At 58.7% G+C, this 24,559-nt stretch overlaps 1 protein-coding gene across 6 annotated transcripts in view; it reads right to left on the reverse strand.

Moving 5' to 3' along the window:
* The window catches only part of TBC1D22A (TBC1 domain family member 22A), a 282,503-nt gene that overhangs the window by 249,455 nt on the left and 8,489 nt on the right, over positions 1-24,559 (reverse strand). For 5 of the 6 annotated variants that reach the window (XM_040490525.1, XM_040490522.1, XM_040490520.1 and 2 more), the window contains exons 2-4: positions 11,830-11,886; positions 10,729-11,030; positions 5,042-5,218 (exon numbers count right to left, since the gene is read on the reverse strand). In XM_040490525.1, coding sequence (XP_040346459.1) covers positions 5,042-5,218; positions 10,729-11,030; positions 11,830-11,886 — 536 coding nt within the window. The remainder of the gene's footprint in view (positions 1-5,041; positions 5,219-10,728; positions 11,031-11,829; positions 11,887-24,559) is intronic. The other variant, XM_040490523.1, reaches the window with a different exon arrangement.

The following is a 24,559-nucleotide window of genomic DNA, read 5'->3' on the forward strand; positions in this document are numbered from 1 at the left end:
TCAGACTCAAAATTCCAAGTACAACTTCCACCGGATGCGCATCGCTTTGGCACCATCGTAAATTCTGGAAACAATAAACCGAACTATTGCCAAGCCAGGGACCATCCCCGTGGAGGAATACAGAGCACTAGCCACGGACCGTCCCCACGTACAGACGCACACACGGGGCGCCAGCCGGGGAACGTCCACACGCACGGATACGCGCACAGAGCACTGCACCAGCACAAAGAAAGCACCCAAAACGGCAGCACGTGGGCAGTTACTTGGACACACTGCTCTCCCTGGCTCTGTTTCATGAGCACCTGATTCTGTGTCCCCAGTGAAACAACGCGTCTCTGTGTGTACCAGCCACCCCCTCCTACAGCCCTAGGCTCCCACCATAACGGTCTGGGCCTCCCTTGCTCCCCAGTCTACCTGGCTTCACGTCCAACCAGGCGCCAGCACCCCCCTCCGCCAGCCCTGCGGCACCCCCAGCCCACAGCCTCGGCCCCTTCCCAAGTCTACTACCCTGATCTCTTCCCTACCCCTCCACACTCCCAAGTGGCTGCCCAAGGACCCACCCGCAGCCCCAGGCCGCTGGCGACACCCTGCCTGGAAATCTTCCGTCGATCTTTCTTCCGTGGAAGAAATTTCAGATGCCCCGTGCCAAGCTTTGCTCCCCTGGTTCAAAACCTTCCAGAGGCTTCATGCTGAGCTCCTCCTTTGTGCCTCTGGCACCCTCAAGACCTGCCCCTTCCTGCTTGTTGGCCTCTGTCCCCCTCCCAGCCCTCCCCCACCAGGCCCTGGGCCTCAGGGCTTGGGTGCCCTGTCCCGCAGCTGGCTGCCCCTGGAAGACCCCTCCCCACCTTCAAATCGACCTTCCCTTAAAGGTGCCTATTCCGGGGGCACCTGGGGGGCTCAGTTGTTTAAGTGTCCGACTCTTGATTTCGGCTCAGGTCATGATCTCGCAGTTTGTGAGTTCGAGCCCCATGTCAGGCTCCATGCTGACAGCTTGGAATTCTCTCTCTCCCCCTCTTTCTGTGCCCCTCCCCGGCTGGCTATCACTCTCTCTCTCTCTCTCTCTGTCTCAAAATAAATACGGAAACTTTTAAATAAAGAAATGAAGAAACAAAAGTGCCTGTTCCCAAGGGTCTTTGCTGGCCGCTCATCTCCAGCAGCACCCAGCCTTTACCTCGGCAGTTTTGTTCTCCACGTGCACTTAGCACCTTCTGGTAGTTTCCGGAGCCCTGAATGTATGTGTGTGTGTGTGTGTGTGTGTGTGTGTGTGTGTGTGTGTGTGCCTGCCTTCCTGTCTCCTCACACGGGGAGGTCAGCTCCTGGAGAGCGGGACCCCGGGGGTCTGGCTCCCTGTTTCTGCCCAGCACCCACACCAAGAGCGAGTGAACTCTGCGGGCACTTCACGTAAATGACCTCCTGGTCACAAGACCCCGCAGGGTGGACCTCGTTCTCCAGTCATGCAGTCAGGGCCTGACGCTGGGGCTGAACTGCCTCATCCCGCCATCACGGCTCCGCAGGCCTGTCCTCCAGCCCCAGGTCCTGTGGGGACAGCTAACTCCAAGTCTCGCTTCCGGGGTGAACAGCTCCACAGACCCCCTCCTCCCAACAGCCGCCTCGCCTCCCTGCCTCCTTCTACTCGGACGCTCGCCAGCCTCGAGCCAGCCTCAGTGCTCACTCGGAACTACGACGAGTCCGTGCACCCGGCCTCGCTCCTTCTCTAGTCGCGTCTGAACCCCCGGAGCCCCAGGGCCGGGCGCCTCACACCCCTGACCTCAAGGCCCCACGCCTGGGAGGCGCTGGCTCCGCGGGCCTCGGGACCCGCGTGTCTTGCACACGGCCCGATCCCACTCCCACGCAGCCACACGCGATAAAAATGAACGTCTCCAAGTGTCATTTTCTCGGGCTTCAAAGCAGGCAGCCTTTTGCACAAGTAAATATTGAGTCAATGCTAAGAGCAGAATGAGCTGTTAAGTTCTATTTGCTGCTTTCATCCCCAGGCTCATAACCGAGCACAAGCTAAACAAAGAGAAACAGCTCTCCGCCGACGAAATGACATTCAGCAGGTAGAATCATTTCTGTGGGCACTTCTCACATCAGTGATTTGCTTCTCCAACATTGGCAAATATTTGCCACTTATGTCTTTTATGTAATGTGAAGATAATATATTCCACTGTCTTCCAAAGCCATCTTAAATGCCTTATAAAAACAGGCAATTCGCTGGCTGTGTTTTCTCCTGCCGCGACACACGAATCCAGTAATTGTTTAAATTTGAAAGCTCTGGTTTTAGCTTCTTGGTGTTGGATTTAATACTCAACTAGCAGGCTGAAGAGAGAAAAGGCTCGGAAGGCCACCAGCCCAACAAAAGAATCTCATTTGTACATGTTAACCTTTCATCCTGCCCGTACGCGGCCCCTCTGCCGACAGGCCGTGACCGCTTTGTTCGTAAGTAGGACTTTGGTTCCCCAAGCCGCGTCCGTGACCGCGTCCACGAGAAGCCTGACGGGGCCCCCGATCCTGAACCAAAGCCGCACCTCCCGTCAGACCTAGCTCGTCTTCACCGACCACCTCCTCGCCGCCTGCTGTTAGAGACCGCTTAACTCAACCGGGGGACGTGAGCAAACCACCTGACTCGTCAGTGACCACACAGTGATCACATAGTCAGTGCCCGAAAAATCAAGTTAAAGGGAGACGGGCCAAGGCAAACGAACCAGAACAAGGCACCGACCACACCGGTCGGCGTCCATCCTGTGCGGGCGCGCTCTCCGGCACCGCACACGCATCGTCCCCCGGATCTGCACTCCCGGCCCCGCCAGCGCCACGGGGAGGACCGACGGGGACAGCGGGGGCAGGACCGGGCTCGCTCCCTCCGGGGGCCGGAGAGCGGTGTCCTCAGCATCCCCACCCTCCCTCCGTGACTCAACCTCCCCGCACCGCCTCCGGGGCACAGCTGTGCTGACGGGCTAGTAAAGCGAGTGGCTAAGGTATATCCTCAAACACTGAGGGCGGACTCCTTCGCCCCAGGTCCACCTGACACCCCCTGGTGGGCTAGACCCCGGCCGCCCAGCTGCCAGGCTCCCCTCTGCCGCACCCACACCCGGGATGCTTTATGAGTGGCCCGGTCATTAGTGTGGGGTCTGATAGGCTGTCCCCAAGCCCCCTGTAGTAACAGCAGTGACGAGGCACAGTGACGAGTCCTGAGGCACCGCAGACGGGCAGGCCGCACAGCAGAGCACAGGCCGGGCGCTCCGTCAGCACGAGCGTAGGAAATACACTGTGAAGTCCAAAGGTGTGGGCAGAGCGGCATTACCACACGTGTGGAGGAAGAAAACTGGTTGTGCAAATGCGCAGACACCAAAGTCTCTCTCTAGAAATTACTTCTGAATTAGCAAAGGAAAAGAGGAACTTTCCAGCAGTGGAACGGACAGACGCCAACTTAACCAAGTGACCGGACGGGACTCATCCACTTGGGACAAGCCAGTGGTGGCCTCCTGCCATGGCGACGAGACCACAAACCTCTTAGGCGACCTTCCTGCCAGCGACGGGCCCGAATCTCACCCGCAGAAACGAGACAAGCCACGCTGACGGACACCACGGAAGAGCGGGCCTGCCCTCTTCCAAAACACCAACACCCGGGGACACGGCGCGAGGCTGGGACGCTGCTCCAGGCCGCCAGAGGTGAGGGACGAGGAGGAAGACAGCCAGCGCATCGCCGAGACGACAGGCACGATGTGAACGTGGGCCGTGGCGGAGATAAGAGCGCCGTATCGACGTGCGATGTCCCGACTCTGGCAACAGTGCTGCGGTTACGCCCAGAGTCTCTGCGCTTGGAAAACACGCAGAGACAGACGTTCTCAGGAGGAAAGGGATGCGATGCGTCCAACAGACTCAAACTCCAATGTTCGGGAAAAACGCGCATACACACGAGCACACACACACAGAACGAAAAGGGGCAAAATGCAAACGACTGGGGCATTAACGTGGGTGTCGCCTGGACCGCTCTTGCAACTTTTTTGTAAATGTGAAATCACATGAAAAGAGCAAGTGTAAAACATCACGTGCCTCCACCGTGTCTGGAAGACGACGCCCAGAAGTTGGCAGGCAGAGGAGGTGGGGGGAGGCGGGCATTCCGCCGCACGTTCTTCGGTGCTGCGTGAATGTGTGACACGTGCACGCACAAAGCCATCAACAGAATGAGCACACAACCCTTCTGTGTGCAGGGGAACAACCCTTCTGCACGCAGAGGGGAGCACCTTGGTGGACAGGGCCGCTCAGCTTCCAGGCTCCGCCCACCCGGCCTCCCCCAGGCCCTGCAGCCCAGCCGCGTGCCTCGTGCGCCACCTGCTGGCCGAGTGGGACGCCGACCGCCTCGGCGCGCCAGCCCCGGACCAGCCACCCTGGCACCTGCCCAGCTAGGAGCCATCTCATGACGGCGGCCACATCCCGCCTTCCGGAGAGCGCCCGCATCCAGCGAGACGCCCCACGCGGAGGGACACTCCACAGAGACGAGACATACAAAGGAAAGCTCGCAGGGGGCAGGCAAGTGAACTCCAGCAGAGAGGTTTCAAGGCAAGCGCGTGCCTCAGAGCCCGTGCGGCTCCCATGGCCCCCACGCGGCTCCCATGGCCCCCGGGAACCAGGCTGGGACTGCCCTGCCCCCCGCAAGCACTCACGGCCTATCACACACCACACCGACCCTGAGCCCCCAGAGGAAGGTGCGAAGTCAGCAGCAGTCACGACACCGGTCACCAGCCCTGCGCCCCATGAACCCTATGAAGAGCGGGGACGTCAACCTGGCTGGTCCTGCGGAGCAAACAAGAGGGCTCCAAAAGCCGAAGGAGCTCCACAGGGGCACAAAGGAGAAAGGACAGAAAATCCCAGATCAACCGCGCTGGGAGCAAGTTACCGAAACGCGTCTAAAGTAAAGCACAAGGACAAACGACTCTCCTCCTCGGGACTCGCTGGCAGGACAACACTAACAGACGCCCTCACGAGGTAACCCCAGAACGCGGCACAGCCACGCGCCCTCCACCAGCGGCGGACTTACCGAGGTCCGTGTTGGGACCGGCCAGAAGTTGCTTGAACTTGTCGAGCCGGGAGGCCTCTCTTTCACTTAACGCTGAGCTGCTGAGGGTGCTGGGGTCTGACGTCCCGCCAAGTGCGACGGTCACCGAGTGCGGCAGAGACTGGGACCTCTGCAAAGGGGCGGTGTCGCTGGCACTTTCTGCAGAGAGAGAGAGAGAGAGAGAGAGTGCGCGTGCGCAGGGGGTGAGGACGGCCTCCGGGACGCCCCAGCGGCCGTTCCCCATGAAGAAGGCCCCACCTGTGCCACTTTCCCTCAGTGAGCGCCACTGTGTCACTGCTGTCCCTTCCTCCCGTCACCCGTCACCGGGCAGTGCAGACCCGGGTTTCTTGGGCAATGAAATGAAACTAGAGGACACCCAACGAAGCCCGGCCACCTCGCCGGTAACACAGACATGCCCCACGCAAAGGCAAAATGGAGATGCCCAGAAAACCCGCCTCAGGGCAGACCGACCGTCAGGGTCCTCCAAAGCAGGCCGGCCAGGCGTACCAGGCGACACTGCCCGAGGACCTGTTGACACCAAGCAAGGATGAGGGTCCCCCGGGCCTGAGCACGGAAGGAAACCACTGAGTCACACGTGGAGGGGAACAAGGCCCACAAAGGCACTGAGGATTCCCGGATCTCCCCACGCCCCATGGGGGAGGTGGGGCAGGGACTCTCACCGAAAGCTCAGGAAGCAAGAGCCCACCGCATGTAGGGGAGGGGCAGCGGCTGCGGGCCTGCCCGGCCCTCACCCAGAGGACCTACCACCACGCGCGAAGGCCCAGCGACCCCGCGACTGGACGCACAGGACCGAGGTGAAACAGTGCACGAAACCCAGCAAGCCGAGACCGGGAACAGCCACAGGAGAGAGCCCAAGGCCCAACAGGCCACTCACAAAGAGCCACCGGGACCAACAGGGGCCCACGAGCAAATGGCAGTGACAGGCGCACACCCCCAGGTCGAAATACCATCGATGGTTCACACCTTCCAAAAATGAGATTTAAAGCGGAGGGATAAATAAGCTCCAGGAAATGAAACGGGGCCAGGGACAGACACGTGAAGCGTGCGTGCTGGCTGTTGGCAGCGGCTGGAGGACCCCCACCGTCCCTCCCGTCGGCAGAGCGGACCCGTCACCCTAAAAACCCAGATGGGGAAGGCTTCACACAGAAACCCTCAGGCCACAGGGCAGCAAGGCGGCCCACGGCCTCTGGGCAGAGTCCGGCCCAGTCAGGCTTCCAGAAAAGCCTACAGAAGTGGGCGTCATGGTGAGAGCACCTCCCGGCCCCTCCTCAGGGCTGACCCCTCACCTGCAGGAGGCGTCCCGCTGGCCCACCTCGGGGAGGGCTCTGCAGGGGGAGGGAACGGGGAGGGTAGTGGCGGGATGTTCAGACCCCCCCCCCCACAACACCACCACCCTCAGAATCTATCACTGAGCCACGTGTCACGATTCTTTAGGAAAAACAACGGGCAGAAAGAACAGTCCCCCTTCTATCGCAGAACTAAGTGTGCTGATCTCACTCCTCTGCGATCGGACAGGATCAGTGCGATTTATGAGGACACCTGACAAGGGGCACCAGGGTGGCTCGGTCGGTTAAGTGTCCGGTTCTTGATTTCGGCTCAGGTCACGATCTCACGGTTCTTCAGTTCAAGCCCCACATTGAGGATACGTGAGGACCACTGACTCCTGCACGGAGCACACATCTGGTCACTCTACGATGGGGCAGGTGGGGTCTGGAAGGCACAGCGACAGCAGGTCCCCCCAGGAAGCCGGAAGGCCGACAGCCAGGTCTCCTGCTACTGTGAGTGGAAAACACGTCGGCCTCCCCCCTCCGGGGCCCCTAAGAGTGGGTCTAACCTTCTCCAGTCAGTGCCCACCCACTACCCACTCGCAGCTCAGTCACGGTCAGCGACCGACACAGACCTCACCTGGCCGTGCCCCCTTCCCGGCAGACACGCACCTTGCCACGAAGCCAGCGGCAGCCTAAATCAAGCAAGCGCACCTGACTGCAGGTCTAGATCTCTCAGGTGTTTGCTCAGGAAGGCAGCACGGTCCAGAGGTAAAGAACAGGCACCGGAAGGCCAGCCTGAGAGCGCCACGCGGCACAGCACTGAATTTTCAGGCCACCGTCTCTCAGGGGCAGACACTGAGCAGGTGACGTGCGCGCCCCACAGTGACGCGCCGTAAAGGCACAGGCGCCCGACACGAACGCTGGCCGTGGCAAGGACAAGCAGCGCTCCAAGCAGACCGTGCCCTGTGGAACGCAGCGTCCCGGGCTTTCCCAATGGCACGGCACCGCGCCACGCACACTCTCGTCACGTGGAATTCACAGGTCCCTCACCTGAACGGCGGCCGTGTGGCCCATGCAGGGACGAGGGTGGGGTGGGGTGTGGAGGCAGGGACAGCACGTGGTCACCGGGCCCCAAGGACAGCCCCGTGTACCTCAGCAACATTTATGGAATGACCCGGTACAGCAAGGGGAAGCAAAGGGAGTGGGACGTGGTCCCTGCCCTCTGGGGAACCCGCAAGGCATACAGATGAAGCGTGAAGACGGACGTGACCCCACAGGGAAGCCAGCCGACCCGGCACCTCCCCGCCCGAGCCCGGAGCCTCACCCTCCCGGAAACCCTACGGATCTCACCTCCTCTCTGAAACCCTCCATGATATGCCCTCCTCAACAAGACAAACCTGGGACTTCTACACCTGGGTGCTTCTGGGTCCCATCCACCGCTCTGAGGCCCCGTCCCACTCGTGGGGGTGAAAGACTCACCTCCTCGTGTCTCCCCACTAGACTCCCACTAGGTGCCAGTCGACACCTCCGTGCCGGGCCCAGTCGAGCAGGAACGAGCACTGACGTGTCCATCTTGGCACGGACACAGAGTGAGCCATCCCGACGACAAACGGGCCACCAAGGGGACTGAACACAGGCCCAGGGGTTCTGCCCGCCACTGCCAGCCCCCCGGGGGGGTCAGCTCCCTAAGGGGCCACCTCGGCACTGCGCATGGGTGCGGGGGGCTGGGGGGGGGGCCGCAGCCAGCCCTGGTCTCCGCCCACTCCACGCCAGGAGCAGCCACTCCCTGCCCCAGATGCCACAACCAGCAAAGTCCCCTGGGGCTGGACTCGCCGGTGGACAGGCCCCGCCATAGGCAGTGAGGCCAGCGGCTGGCAGCAGGCCCTGGAGTCAGACGCCGGGGGTCTGAGCCCTGTGCCACACCACGCAGACCGCCACTCTGGGCAAGCCGTGTGACTTCTCCGTGCCTCCCCCGTAAACTCACTCCTAGAGCGGCTGCAGAGTCTGCCGGGGTCCGCCCATGATGAGGGCCCGCCACAGGCCTTGCCACATGGCCATGGCGGACACTCCACGAATGCCGGCTGCTATCGTGACACGGAGGTGCTCACCCAGAGCAGACAAAGGAAAGACATTGCACTCCCAGGCAGGGGGAGGCAGGGGGCAGTTGCAGTTATCGGCCCCCTCCCCCAGCACGAGCCGCCAGGAGCACCCTCCACCTGGCTTTTACAGGAGGCGGCCACGCCAAGGCCCCCCACCCTGGCTGGACCCAACCGTGCACGTGGCCACAGGCTGAATGCTCTGCACCCCGAAGTTCGTACGTTGAAGTCCTGCCCCCCGACGGGATGGTGTTAGGAAGAAGGGCCTCTGGGAGGTGATCGGGTTTAGAGGAGGTCAGGAGGCTGGGGTTCTCACGGTGGCATTAGCACTCTCGTAAGAGTCACGCGACAGCGGGTCTCCCCCTCTGGTCCCCCCCACGTGGGGATACCGCCGTCCGCTCCCAAAGAGGGCCTTCACCAGGATCCAACCATGTTGGCGGCCTGATCTCAGACTTCCAGCCCCCAGAACTCTGTTCATACTTCATCTGGTCTATGGGATTCTCGCCGCAGCCACCCCACTGACCAACACCGGCCCCACATCTCTGGGGTGCTGAGGCCCCCTCCAGCAACTGCTCGGACGGCAGGTATTACAGAGGCTCTACCCAGGCCCCTGAGATGTGAGAAGATGCCTCAACGGCTCGCATCAGCACAGCAAAGGGCAGAGGAGCACGGGGTGCCTGCCAACAGGAAGAGGTGCGTAGGCTGAGGGTGCGCAGGGGGACGGTCAGAAGGCAGGGGGCAGTCAGTGCAGGGGGTGGTCAGCACGTAGGGGGCGGTCAGTGCAGGAGGCGGTCAGTGCAGGGGGTGGTCAGTGCAGGGCAGTTAGTGCACGGGCGGTTAGTGCAGGGGCGGTTAGTGTGGGGGGCGGCCAGCACGCAGGGGAGGTCAGTGCAGGGGGCAGTCAGTGCAGGAGGTGGTCAGTGCGGGGGCAGTCAGTGCAGAGGCGGTCACTGCAGGGGGGGTTAGTGGGGGGGCAGTCAGCGCAGGGGGTGGTCAGCATGTAGGGGGCGGTCAGTGCGCATGGGGGGGTGGTGCGCATGGGGGGGGTGGTGTGCACGCAGGAGCCGGTCAATGCACGCAGGCTGAGGGCGCACAGGGACGGTCCATCGGTCACAGGGAGTCCCAACCCACTTGTGGAAGCCCTACCCGGACTTTCATGTTCAGGCTCAAATACTTTGAAGTTCACTCTATTTTAGAAAAAAATAGTTTAGATTCCAATATGCAAACTGCTCACCACACTCTCACCCAAGGAGACTTGTGGCATCTCAAAAGTTAATCAACCTGTGGGAAGAGTTTCTGAAGACAGGCCAGGTACGGACACCAGCTCCGGGTGTGCCGGAAGGGAAACCTGAGGCCGCCCTCACCAGCATACGGGGACAAGCCTGGGAGGGGGAGCCAGTGAGGGTGTGGTCGCACTGGCCCCTCTGCTGCCGGTGCCCACGCCTCCCTCCTTCATCTTCTCAGAAAGGCGCCCCGAGGCCTCACCTGTGATTCCGCCCCAGGGTCCTGCCTGCTCTCACGACAGTGCCCCGCCTCTATTTTGACCTTTGGCTCTTGTCACCTCCCCGCACACTCCGTGCCTCCTTGCTGATCATGCGATCATGCCTAGGTCGTCGGTGTCCGTGTCCGCCACCCACCCCCCCCCCCCCGCGCCAAAACGCGCTCCAGGGCAAGGACTCCCCTGGGGGCCCCCAAGCCCTGAGAGCGGTGCCTGACCCATCCCAGAAGCTCGTCAAATACCTGCTGTCTTACATCACAGGCCCCCGAAAACAAAAAGAACCACAGTAACAACAGCAATCTCGAGAAAGGCCACAGAGAGCCAGGCACAGGGTACCAGACACACGCTGATCCCATCCTTCAGTTTATAACCTGAACTCACCACTCCAAACCCCGGACCCCACCCCAGCCCCACCCCCACGTGTACCTGACCCGGGACAGGGCATCGCTGGAAGCTGCCGATAGACGTGCTGGCTCTGAACGTGCAAGCAGCCTGGCCCCTCGGCTGGAAATGTCACCCCCGGAACAACCGGGGTGCACTTAGGAGGGAGACGGGGTCCCCCGGGGCCTTGCACTAGCCATGTCTCCCACGACCAGCCACAAAAGCTGGCCCCCGCACTTGGAGGAGAGAAGCGCTCAGCTGGGAGGGCAAAGAAAAGTCCACCGCGGGCACTCAGGGAGCTCCCGCCGCACCCAGAACAGAACCCGTCTAATCTCCCACAGGGAGAGGACTCCGGCCCCTTCTCTCTCAGAAACGCACCCCGTCTGCTCGGTGCCCCCATCCCACCTGCAGGACAGGACGTGTGGCTCTCGCTGACGGACTTCACCAGCCGGAGGTCACCGCTCGGCACCGCGGGAGGCTCGGGCGGCCTGCGGCGCTCCTGCCGCTGGCTGTGGTTGCGCAGGACGCGGTTGGCCGTCTCCATGACCACCTCGGTGTTCAGGCTCTCGGCCGCCATGGCCAGGAGCTCATCGTCGTCTTCGCTGGCGTCCCAGGCATCGCTGGTGTTGCTCTCAAACTCCTGGAAGGTGCTGGTCCTCCTGGCCTTCACCGGTGTGGTGGGCACCTTGGGCGTGGCCTTGAGCAGGCTGCGAAGTAAAGGCAGGTCTTTGCTTGTCCTCCCGGAGGCCCGAGAGGATCCCCCCCAGATCCCGTCAGGAAGGAGCCCCCCGGTGGGACAGCGCACACGTGAGCGTTCCACTTCAGCTGAGCTGAGGGTAAAGCTGAGGGTAAAAGCAAACACGATCCAAAGAAGCATCCAGAAGAAGACTTGTAAGGATTTAGTGGCAGGAAGGAGAGGCTTTCGAGGGCCAGTCACGCTGAGCAGCCTCAGCCCTCGTACGGAACCGATTTGGGAGCAAACGCAGCAATGCACAGTAAGGACACTCAGACCTGCTCCCCAAACCTCCCGCTGGCCGATGCCTGCAAACCTCCCAGGGGGGCTGTCCACAGAACACAGGCCTCTGGTACGCGGACCTGGAGAGAGCACAGCTTCCACAAGGTCCTTAAACAAGGACAGCGCAGTCCTGCGGGGCCACAATGCCTCCCGCGTGCCTCTGGGGCAGAGCCCAGACCCAGGGGCACAGCAGGCCCCAGGTGACCACGCAGAGTGCGGCCAAGGGCGAGGAAGTAAACCCACCGCCGTGAGCCAGGCCCTCCCCCACCAGCTCAGGGGGTGCCAGCCCCGGGCTCTCCCGCACAGGCTCCCCCACCTCGGGCCGGGCTTCCAAGTGTGCCTTCCTCCAGAGGACGGGCCGTGCGAGGCCTCGACACGTGTCTGCGGAAGGGAAGACCGCTCGCCTCCCCCTCAGGAATCCCAGGGAGCCGGAGGGTCACCACGGCGCCCAAGAGCGTGCCTAAAGCAGCCTGAGTCCAGGCCTCACTTACGTGCCATGTAACAGTGGGTCGAAGGGGGGGTGCTGGGCGCCATACACATGCTGGATGCTGTTTAAAAAAGAGAAGGGAGACCGATTAGCTTCTCTTCCGCTTCCCCAAGAGCCCACCACTGACTCAGGAAAAGGACCAGTTCCCAGCAACCCACATACGAGCCTGAGGGCAGCAACTCTCCATCAGCTGCCACGGGTCCCAAGGGCCCGTCCGGGAGGGATGAATGGTGCCACACAAGCCCACACGCACGAACAACGGGGCATTCAGCCCACTCTGCCAATGGGCCTCGGCCCGGGGCCCCAGGCAGCACCGGTGACGAGGCCACGGAGGGCTGGGGGCTACTCCCAAAGCTCTGGCAGCCTCTGCTCTCCGGCCGGGTGCCACCGGCAGGACTTAGCCCTGATGACCAAATGCCCATCTGGAAATTCTCACCTGGTACCACTCTGTCTAAAGACAAAACGCAGAATTACAAAGAGAAGATAAACGTAGTTTTTTAGGGGCGCCTGGGAGGCTCAGTCGGTTGAGCGTCCGACTTCAGCCCAGGTCACGATCTCACGGTCCGTGAGTTCGAGCCCCACATCGGGCTCTGTGTTGACAGCTCAAAGCCTAGACCTGCTTCAGATTCTGTGTCTCCCCCTCTCTCTGTCCCTCCCCTGCTCACGCTCTCTTTCTTTCAAAAACAAACATTAAAAAAAATGTTTTTAATTAAAAAACATAGCCTTTTAAAGACAACATAGTCTTATTGTAAAACTCCTCGGCTCATCAGAATAAACTTGGAAGATGGCAGGCGAGCAGGGTGGTCAGCCGAGCAGCCCAACCCACACCCCCTCCTCCTGGGCTGGGGGGGCTTCCAGCCAGGAAGGCCAGATGACCCAGCGCAGGTGAGTCAGAGGTAGCACAGCCCCTCCTGGTTTTGCAGCGCACGCCCCTGGCCCGCAGCCGTTCCCTCTCTTCCTGGCTGGAACTCAGGTGAGAGGCCTCGAGATTCCTCGGCCTTTGTGCCACGGTGAGAAACAGCCTTGAGATGCGGGACCAGCCCAGAACACGGCCGAACAGGGAGATGAGAGAGCGCAGTCCACCCGTCCGGCCCCCTCGGGCTCCCACTTACGTGAAACAAACAGAGCCCGCTCTTCCAGCCGCTAGCAGGGAAACCTCCTGTCACCGTCCGCACACAAGAGACAACCACAGTAACACTGACACAGCAGCCGGTGGGCGGTGCGCACACGCAAAAACAAAGGCAGACGCCGGGGCGTTTCACGCACAGAAGAACGTTTTCATTTTTAACGACAGAATGCAACCCTACCTTTTTCACTGAGCAACATGCCATGACCCTTCCCCGTATCGTTACCTTTCAATTTACGAAAATGCATTTATTGACCTTACATTTATTGACCTTATATATGACCTTATATTGACCTTTGATACGTGCAAAAACATACACGCTCTGTATCAGATTCAAAAACATGATGAGAAGGGCACAAATTTCTCTGCCACTCCTTGTAAACCTGTAATTACTTCCAACGTTTGAAAGGTTTTAAAAGTGGTAACAGCAGAATGAGCACCAGGTGACCCATGCCCGCTCCACCTCCCTGGACAGCATCACCTTTAACCTCACTGTCCCACCACATAATTGCGTCGTAACCGAAGCGCTGCCCACTGTGACGCGTACTGTCCACACGGCAGCCGGGGGGACAACCAAATCACTGCTGATTTTATGGGAGAAAAGTGCTCCCAACACTGCCTGTGTGTCCCCTCAGTCATTCGGAAGGTTAAACAATTTTGAAACACTTTTGTTCGCTTGTGCTACTCCATTCAGTAAACCGCCTACTCGGGCCCTTTGTCCGTCGTTCTAAGGGGGTGTTCACCCTCTTCTTACTGCACCCTAAAAACCTTTTTGGAAACAGAGGATTTCTTGTCATTCAGGCAGTGTGGCTGGCAGAACAGTGGCCCCTAAAGACATCGTAATCCCAGAACCTATGAATGTGTCCCCTCACACAGCACAGGGGGCTCTGCACACGCAATCAAACACATAAATGTTGGGTGTAGCCTGGGCGAGGCAGGTGGGCCCGATCCGATCACGAGTCCTTAAAAGCCTTCCCGCCCTCTGAGAGGGAGTGAGGCCATGAAGAATGCTCAGATCAAGGCTACATTGCTGGCTGTGAAGATGGAGAAAGGGGGCCACGAGCCAAGGCTCATGGGAAGCCTCTAGAAGCTGGAGAGAGTAAGGAAACGCCTTCTCCTTGGAACCTCCAGAAAGCCCTGCCAACAACTTCCTTTTAGCCCACCAACCCCAGGTCAGACTTCTGACCTCCAGAACCGTAAGATAATTCGTGGGTATTATAAGCCGGTGGGTTTGTGGTAGTCTGTCACAGCAGCAAGAGAAAGCCAGAACGTAGAACAGTGACAGAAAAGGTGACAAATCCGTCTGCCTGGTTTGTGGAAACTCAAAGGTCTATGTTGGTAAGTCAACCTCACTTTCATGCTTTACCCAGGGCTCTGCTCTGACGACTATACCCCAAAAGGCCCACCCCAGGGGCACGGGGGGCTCAGGTGGTTGAGAGGCTGACTCTTGATTTCAGCTCGGGTCATGATCCCAGGGTCGTGGGATCGAGCCCCGTGTTGGGCTCCATGACGAGTGTGGAGCCTGCTTGGGATTCTCAATCTCTTTCTCTCTCTCTCTCTCTCTCTCTCTCCCCCCCAGCCCCCGACCTCTTTTCCTCACTCACACACTCTAAGATTAAAAAACAAAGGCCCACCCCCACTGTCTCAGCCCATTCCAACCCTAACAAACACACCACACATGGGGCAGCAGCTTATAAGCAAAGGCATTTATTCCTCACGGTTCTGGAGGCCGGAAGTCCAAGATCAAAGCACTTCAGGGCTGCAGAAGGTGCCGCCTCACCATGTCCTCACCCGGCAGGTGGCTGGCCGCGCGGGCACAGGCGAAGGGGCAGGGGACGGGGCAGGGGAGGTCCCTGGGGTGTCTTTTATAAAGGCCCTAATCCCACCACGGTGGGCGGGGGACAGCTGCACCCTCAGGACCTCCTCACCCCCCAAAGGCCCCGCCTCCTAACACCCTCACTCTGGGGGTCAGGGCTTCCCACGGGTTTAGGAATTAGGAAGCACAGGAACGTTCAGCCACCAGACCTACCGAGCCGGCTAAGTATTCCACCGTATCCTCATTCCACACTTCTGTGGTTTCATTTCTTACCCTTAAGTTTTCAGCCACCTAGAATTTCTTTTATTTTGCTACATACTGTGTAAGAAAACTTTCTTAAAAAAATAATCAACTGTTCCAATGCAATTTGTCAAAAACCTATCCTTTTTTTTCACCACTGGTTTCAGGACACCATCTTCGAAATGCGGCATTTATACTGGGTCATTTTTTCAGCCGTCCATCCGTTCCTCCACTCCTGTGCCTGTGGCACAGCACTTCAATTACATAAAATATTCCCTTTTAAAAGGGGCGCCTAGGGGGCTCAATCGGTTGGGCGTCCGACTTTGGCTCAGGTCACGATCTCACAGTCTGTGAGTTCGAGCCCACATCGGGCCCTGTGCTGACAGCTCGGAGCCTGGAGCCTGCTTCGGATTCTGTGTCTCCCTCTCTGTGCCCCTCCCCTGCTTGTGCTGTCTCTCCGTCTCTCTCTCAAAAATAAATAAACACTGAAAACAATTTTTTTTATCGTTCCCTTTTATATCCTAAAATTTTTCGGCAGAATTTAATAAACATTTGAAAGCTACCACCTTGTGACGGGCATTACGGGGAGTCCCAGGCAGGCAAAGACAAGCACACAGCACTACAAACTCTTAAGAACCTTGAAGCTTACTTACAAAGATAAAAAAGTGAATTGGCATTTATAATGTTCTATGAGAACAAACACGTGGCGAACCGGAACATTGTTCGACGGAATAGTATTCGGTTATGAAATGAGTGCTGACGCTACAGGAAGAACGTTGAAAATATTACGCTAAGTGCCAGAAGCCAGTCGTATAAAACACCTATTATATGACCCCAGTTATATGACATGTCTAGAACGGAAATCTATGGAGACAGAAGGCAGGTTAGTGGTTGCTTGGGGTGAGGGATGGGCAGTTGGGGTGACAGCCAAAGAGTACAGGGTTTCTTTTTGAGGCGATAAACACTCTGATATTGACAGTGGCGATGGTTACGGGAAGTGTTTGGATACACCGCAACACCACTGAATCTCACCCTTCAAATGAGTGAGTGGTGTCCCATGTGAATTTTTTTTTAATTTTTTAAATGTTTATTTTTGACAGAGAGAGACAGAGGGAGGGAGGGAGGGAGAGAGAGAGAGAGAGAGCGCGCGCGTGCGCGCATGAGTGGGGGAGGGGCAGAGAGAGAGAGAGAGAGAGAGAGAGAGAGAGAGAGACACAGAATCCGATTCAGTCTCCCGGTTCCAAGCTGTCAGCACAGAGCCCGACGTGGGGCTCAAACCCACGAACCGCGAGATCATGACCTGAGCCGAAGTCGGACACTTAACCGACTAAGCCACCCAGGCGCCCCTGTCCCATGTGAATTTAAACTGGTGAACGACATTATATGTGAATCTGAATAAACATATCATCTTTTTGAAAGGCAACACGGCTTCCAGCTGGTTCTCTCGGGTTCCCTCCCGGAACCCAGCCACCATGCTCTGAAGAAGCCCAGACTTGCCACAGGGGGAGCCCACATGTAAGCACCAGAGCCAACGGCTTGAGGTGAGGTCCCAGCAGATGGCCAGCATCAACCGCGACACACGAGTGACCAGCCTTCTTCTGATTTCCCTCCCAGCCGCTGGACCTTCCCGGTGACACCCGAGACACCATGGAACAGAGACGAGCCATCCCCACTGTGACTGGGCTGAATGAACTCCTGACCCTGATCCCTGACAGAACCCGTGGGCTCCTTTTCAAGGAAACCTATCAGCCTGCCTGGATTAAACACAACCTCTCTGTCACGGTCATGGTCCCTTTCCTGAAATATCCTGGAGGCCTCCCTGACCTTGGTACAAAGTCTCCAATTTTGGGGCTCCTGGGTGGCTCAGGCTGGTAAGCGTCCAACTCTTGATCTCGGCTCAGGTCACGATCTCACAGTTCATGAGATCAAACCCCACACCAGCATGGAGCCTGCTTGGGATTCTCTCTCCCCCCCACTCTGCCCCTCCTGTGCATACTCACTTGCTCTCTCTCTCTCTCTCAAAAATAGAAAGAAAGAAAGAAAGAAAGAAAGAAAGAAAGAAAGAAAGAAAGAAAGAAAGGAGAAAAGAGAAAGAAAGAGAAAAGAAAAGAAAAGAAAATGAAAGAAAGAAAGAAAGAAAGAAACAAAGAAACAAAGAAACAAAGAAACAAAGAAAAAAGAAAGACAGAAAGTCAGTCAGTCTCCAGTCTTAGAATCAAAGGGCCTGGGTTCAAGTCCTAGGTCCAATAAGGAAAAGCCGGCACAGTGCTAACCCAGTAACTGCTGAGCTCTGGCTCCCTCGTCCCAGACCTAAGAACATGTAAAAAAGAGGCCGGCCATGGATGACAGAGGCCTGAGTGCCACAGAGTGATCCACAGACCGCACCCACCAGTACCCTCAATCTACTTTGTTCCCCTGAACCACTCCCTATGTCTCAACACGCGCACACAGCTCACAGCCAGCAGACAGTGGTCTCGGCCTACTGCGAGCACGTCGTTTCCACCAAGTCCTGCCCTTTACCGCACACCTCGGGCCCCTCCCCTCCCGGGACAGCGCACACACATGAATTCTGCACGGGCGCCCCACTCGTGCTTAGTGAGCAGAAAATGTTCCAACAAAGTTCAGGCTCGGATTAAAAGGCATCACTTTTTATCTTATTAAAATTGCATTTTTATCTGCTCTTGCGTAGCTAAAAAGAAAAACAGGCTTCGGCTAAAGCCATTTTAAAAGAAAAAATAGCAGCTAACATACCCACCTCATTTCACATAATGAAATTGTTTTTAAAAAATATGTTAACCAATAAGCTTTTTAATAAACTGCACTGCTCTGAAACACTACAGTAATTCGCTGCTTTAGAGAGGACCCTAGTGATTCCTGAGGAAAAGCAGATACACACGACAATGCCACTCCCAGGTACACACCGTGGGAAACCCTGGCCTAAGGACATGGGAGACAGATTCCACAACATCGGTGATACTACAAGAAAAGAAAAATTTAAGAAAACCCTAGATGTCCATGATCAAGTGAATGACGAATAAGCAAACGGGAACATATACATTTAACAGGAATACCAGCCACAACAGACAGGAAGAACTACAAGCATCAGGTTGGTAAGCTTCATAAACATACCACTGAAGAGTAACTTGAATAGAGACAATATGACATCATTTACAGAACGTGTTTTTTTAATGTTTATCTCTCTTTGAGAGAGACAGAGAGACAGAGCTCAAGCGGAAAAGGGGCAGAGAGGGCTCCAGGCTCCGAGCTGTCGGCACAGAGCCCAACGCGGGGTCTCAACTCACAAACCACGAGATCATGACCTGAGCTGGAGTCGGACGCTCACCCGACTGAGCCACCCAGGCGCCCCGTTTATACAGAGTTTTAAAAACGGAAAATGAAACTCATTTTGGATACGTGTACGAGTGGTCAAAACTCCTACTGCACGCAAGGAAAACAAATTCAGAATAGTGACAGTGGGTAGGGGGTGAGTGGAGAGAGGAGCTGGGTCCAGGGACAGAATCCAGTGGCTTCAACTCTATACGTGTAACAGTTTATTCCTCACACCGGATGGCGGGCCTGGCGTGCTCCCCGCGAGGCTGCCAGGAGCTCCGTCTCTGCCACCCAGAGGGCCAGAAGGCGGAGCGCTCCCCAGGGACGCGTTCCTGGCCAGCCCCGGGCCCGCCCGGCCACCCCTGTTCTGGTTGCACGATGCACAGAAGCCTTTCAAAAGAAAGCACCACAGCTTTAGTCGTCAGAGAAACGCAAACCGAAACCACAGTGGGAGACCGTGTCACCCCAGAAGGCTGGCAAAAATTAGGAAGGGGACACAAGCGTTGGCAAGAACGGGAAGGCTCTGAACCTCCTGCGCTGCCGAGAGGACACAGTGGGGCGGCCGCTCTGAGGACAGGCCCGGGGTCCTCCAAGGTCAGTTGCCGCGTGACCCTGTGTTTCCGCTCCGAGGAACGCAGCCCAGAGAAATGAAAACGTCCGTGGGCACAAAGGAAGTACTGTTTGTGACCGTCCTCTTGGTGGCAGCCAGAACGCAGAAGCACTCCAAATGCCCGTCAGCGGGCAAGCGCCGGGCTCACGCGGGCCGCCCCCACACGATGGGGCACCATCAAGTGACCAAAAGGCATGTAGCGCGGACACACGCACACACTCCAACGCGGACGGGCCCCGAAAACGCGCTCCGTGAAGGAGGCCAGTCACAGAGGGCCACACCTCACGTGATTCCAAACGCAAGAAACGTCGAGAAGAAGCACATCTATAGAAACAAGTAGCCCGTGGCTGCCAGGGGCTGGGGGGGAGGGAGGGGGTGTCAACGCTAGCGAGCAAGGGGCTCCCGCGCGTGCAGCTCACACTCTCAAGTTCACGGCGGCGGTGGCCGTACTCCATAAACAGACGAAAAACACCGCGTTGTGCACTTTAAGCGGGGGAAATACAGGACGTGCCGATGAGATCTCCGTGGAGATGCCACATGGAGGGAGGGGGGCAGGAGGGCAGGGAAGAACCAGCGGGGCCCTCCACCCGGACCGGATGTCCAGGAAGGTGGCTGTGCCGCGGGGGAGGTCTGATCCCACACGGGCCCCCGGCCTACAGCGTCACCCACAGACCTCCGAACAGGCCCCAACAACACAGGCTCGCAAGGCTACCACCACAGAACCAAACGTTGCCACAGCTTCGGGGCAAAATGACACCATGCGTCACCCCCAGACTAAGACAGTGAGACTTAAGAAGGGTGGACCTGTGACCGGCAGACAACAGCAGGAGCCACAGCTGTATTTTCTGGGCGGATGGGCATGAATCCCGATGACCACAGAACCCAGCGGCCAGGAAGGATGCTCAAATGGAAAAACAGAACGAACGTAGCGTCACGGAGTCCAACCCTGTGGCCTGACCGAGGCTCCCGCCCAGGTGAGAGAGACGGCCCAGACACGGGTGGAGAGCTGCCGGGGAGGGCGGCCCGAAGGGGACTCCGCCCAACAGCCCCCCAGTTCCCAACACAGCCTCCTGCATGAGGCACGGAAGCCACCGCTGGAAGCCACCAGGCAGGGGAAGGCAGGCGAGGAAGACGGGGTGAAGCCGAGGTTCACCGCAGGCAGGAGCTGGCAGCGAGGGGCGCCTCTCGTCGGAGGCGGTCACAGGTGAGGGCAGGCTGGGGACACTGGTCAGAAGGGGGAGGCCCAGAGAAGGGACGGGGCCCCTGACATCAGCGCAGGCTCCTCAGGACTCAGCCTCTCCGCCTTTACCACGCGGTTCAGGGAGAGTTTAATAAAAACCAGAATCGAGGGCGGTCCGGGGCCCGCTTGTGGACAGCCAGGTGCTCGGGCCTGGTCTTCACGTCGAGAGCACGCTTCACTCGAGCCACTCAGCAAACACTGTCCGGCCCAGCACTGGTGCTAGAAAGATGCCAGGGAGCCAGTGACAGCCCGCGCCTGTTCCTGCCTCGATGGCAGACAATTGCTAGAACACAGGTAAGAGGGAAACGAGCCCAAAGTCCCAGGGCAGAAGTCAGGGAGGAAGGAGGAATGCCGCGAGGCCTCCAGGTTTTGACAAAAAGGTGATTCTCCTGCGCTTCCTGGCAAACAGCTTTCTGGTTTAATGTGGACCCCCTACACCAAGGCCTCAGCTGTGAAACCAAACAGACAGAACAGGGCCAGAACAGCGTTTTCTCAATGAAAGGTTAAACAGCAGTGGGTGAGGGGCGCCTGCGTGGCTCAGTCGGTGAAGCATCGGACTTCGGCTCAGGTCATGATCTCGTAGTTCGTGAGTTTGAGTCCCGTGTCGGGCTCTGTCCTGTCGGCGGGGAGCCTGCTTGGGATTCTCTCTCTCCCTCTCTCTCTGCCCCTGCCCCGTTCACGCTCACTCTCTCTCTCTCTTGCGCACTCTCTCTCTCTCAAAAATAAACAAACATTAAAAATATATTTTAAAAAATTTAAAAAGCGGTGGGTGAAAATGGCCGAGCCAGTGAAGCATGAGAGGAAAGAAATGTCCTAAGCGTCAGAAAGTGAACGACAAATCCTATGACTGCATTTAGGGCAAAATGCTTCCTGGGGCGCAGACGTGTAAAGTCAACAGGCAGGTCAGGCCGCCGGCCCCCCGCTCGTGGCTCAGTGCCCCCACTGCGCTCACCAACAGCTTTCTGAAATACGAACTAAATTAGCAACTGATTTACCATCAGACTCATCCTAACACGCAGTGATGCTCCCCAGGTTTATAAAATATTCAGGAGAAGTAAGTTTTCCAAGGATATTAACTTTAGAGGGCTTCCGAGGAAAATGTAGGAAGCACCATTAACACAGCAGCAACAATGTCCCTCGGCCCCCGCAGCACAATCTGAAACCCTCCGTCCCGTGGAGGGAACGGCAGAACACGCGGCCCCACGGACCCAGACCAGAGCACCTCCTGTGCTGTCCCACCACCAACGACCATGCCACCCCACTCCACTCTGTCCCCTGAGAAAGGGACAGAGACTTGTCTCCTGTCAAGCTCCCTGTGGCCCCCAAAACCCAGCAGGGACTTGGGCAATTACTGAGCCAATCAGCAAGCTGTTTCGTGGACATCTCTTGAAACAGATCTTGGAAATGAGCATGTTTACAATAAAATGTTCCTTCACAGGAGAAAAGCAGTATGCGAACACATGGGTACAGAGAACAGGCTGGTGGCTGTCAGACATGCGGGGCCGGGGGGGGGGGGGGCGGGGGAAAAGGGGGGAAGGTGGGCAGAAGGTTCCATCTCCTGGTGACAAGATCAGTAAGTCCTGGGGACACGCCGTGCAGCACGGGGACTGTAGTTAATAACACCGTGTCGCATAATCGAAAGTTGCTAAGAGAGTAAATCTTTTTTTTTTTAATGTGAAATGTATTGTCCGATTGGTTTCCATACAACACCCAGTGCTCATCCCAACAGGTGCCCTCCTCAGTGCCCATCACCCTCCCGCCCCCATTAACCCTCAGTTTATTCGCAGTTTTTAAGAGTCTGCCAAGAGAGTAAATCTTAAAAGCTCTCATCGCAAGAAAAACAATCTGTCGCCATGCGTGGTGACCAACGTTAAGGACAGACTGTGGGGATGGGTTCACAACACGCACACACACACCTGTGTCAAATCATTGTGTCGCACGCCCGGAGCCAATACCATCCCCCCACCGAAGCAAAAGCAGCATGCATTCATCAGAAATAGGAAGAAGGACAGAGAAGGCTCTGGGGTCAGCAGGACAGGGCGGTGTGGCAGCCCCCACTGAGCCCCATTTCCCGGCCCATCCCCTCGCGGCTGCTCCCCTCAATCCCGCCCTCACCTGGCCTCCACCTTGCTCTCTCCACCCCCCACGACACCGCACCCCCTTTCCTGCCAGCCTGTCCGGACTCCTCTGCGCGTCCCTGACCTCCACTCCCCAGTCCTGCCTTCCTCCCACTGGACCGGAAACCACGCCCTCTCCCGACACTGCCTGCCCACCCGCAGGCGAAGGGTTCTCAAACCGCTGCCTCTGGGCACCACCGCCCACCCGGCCACACACTCCCCACGTCACATCAGCGGGTCCACCACAAAGCGCAGCTGTGCCCCGACGGCCACACCTCACGCCCACTTCTCAGTGTCCAGCCATGGACACCCAGCGCCAACCAGGCAGGAACGCGGACAAGCGCCCCTGCCTCCTGCAACCCCTCACGCCCTCCCTGGGACGTGGAGGACGCCCTGGATCAGGGCTCCGTTTCTTCTCCGGACCAGGTCACCAACTCCTTCCGCGACTCACTCTCCACCAACAGCTATCCCAGGATCCGAGGGCCACCCTCACCTCCTCCCTCAAGCAGGCCACCCGCATTCAGACTGTCTCCACGTCCCCCTAGACCCTGGAACACTCTCCCCTCTGTCACTGTCCCGAGAGAGAGCTACAGCTGCCCCCAGCCAGCCTCGGCTCTGCCAGTCAGAGGTCCGCTTCGCTCCCCAGCTTAAAGTCTGCCAGGTCTTCCATTTGCCCTCGGGGAACAACCGGAACCTTCTCTGCCCCCCTCCGGCACCTCCCCACATGGCCACCCCCGGCTGGGGCCAGCGTACCCCCGTCACAGTGCTGGCCTCCAGCGCTCTCTGTCTGGTCGTCCGCCCCCGTCCGTCAGGTGCCCGCCGGGAGTGCCCTTGTCCGCCTTTCCCTCACCCGGGCCCTCATTCGGGCCCCCTCACTGCCAAGAAGGCTGGCCCCAGGGCCGGGACTACAGAGCACCCGCACAACCTCGTAAGGGACTAAAGGAAGTGACGGTCCCTCAAGGTCCAGCTTGAGGCCACCCCCACCCTCCAGCAGCAGGTGCCTCCTGTGCCCACGCTGCTGCGGGAATCACACCGCACCCCACGGGCTCCGGGCTGGGGTCCGGCCCCCCCGGCAAACGCCGGCCTCGCAGCTGCAGGGTCTGGTGGGCACACAGAAGGCATCCCCAAACCGCCTGCGACATTTCGTGCCTCTTCATCGCACAAATGCCCGAACGATGAGGCACTGCAAATCTGACCAAGTCGCTAGGCTCCACAGAGGAGGGCACATTCCCTCGGCACGGGACACCAGCAGGCAGCGCCCGCTGACCCGCTCGCGCACCCCCCGGGCCCGACCGACCCTGTCACGGCCGCCGAACATCAGGGCGGTTCACGGAGTCGCATTTGGCCGAGACCTAAAACGCCACGACGGCTCTAGTGACTGGTTTGGGGACCGAAAACTAATCCGAGAGAGGGCGTAATTCTAAAGAGCAAACAACACGCGCGGCACACAGCCACCGAGCCGTCACCGGCTGCTCCACGCCACGGCAGCCAGGCTGAAGAGTGACGGGCGGCTGCGGTCCACGGAGGCAGCCTATTCTCCGAACAGGGGAGGTGGCGCCAGGCCCCCACCCCAGCAGCACCGGGGACGGCCCCGCCGACGGGCGGCCTCCCCACCTGCCAACAGGCTCACGAGAAAACGAGAGAAGCGGGCGCACCGGCACCCTCGATGCTGCGTCCTGCCTCCGAGGCCCACAGTGGCGCCGAGGGACCCATCCCCTTTCCAAGACCCCGTCCTCCGCCCTGCCTCTCCACGCACGTCACGCCGGATGCCCTCTGACGATCCCAGTCCCCCTGGCCGAGGAGCCCGTGCGGAAGGCAGGAACTAAACGCCGCCCGTCTCCTCCGGGCGTCAGCCTTAGAGACAGCAAACCGTATTCTGTATTTTGGTTCAGCACAAACGTTCACTGAAAGAAGGGCCGTTTCAAAACCGCAGCGGGCGTAGGCAGGAACAAGGGCGAGCCGCCACGCGGCACACTGAAGAACTGTGTCCAGACGGTCCGGCCCCAGCGGACGACGGCCAGGCTAGCGGGGGCGGCGGGCGCACCCCAGGGCCAGGACGCACCCAGGACGCGCAAGCACAGCCTGGGAGGCGCCCCGGGGAACAAAGCTGATGCGGTCGGGAGCCCAGAAACGTCTGGAGCCGTGAAAGCAGAAAGGGCTCTGCCCTGAACGACGCGCCCAGAGCCACGGGCCTGGGACAGACCCACCCTCAGCACCGCTGTCCACGCGGAGAGGCCAACGCGGGCAGGGCTGGC

Source organism: Herpailurus yagouaroundi, unplaced genomic scaffold (assembly GCF_014898765.1).
Source record: "Herpailurus yagouaroundi ecotype Mexico unplaced genomic scaffold, PumYag 182, whole genome shotgun sequence".
Taxonomy (NCBI): Eukaryota; Metazoa; Chordata; class Mammalia; order Carnivora; family Felidae; genus Herpailurus; species Herpailurus yagouaroundi.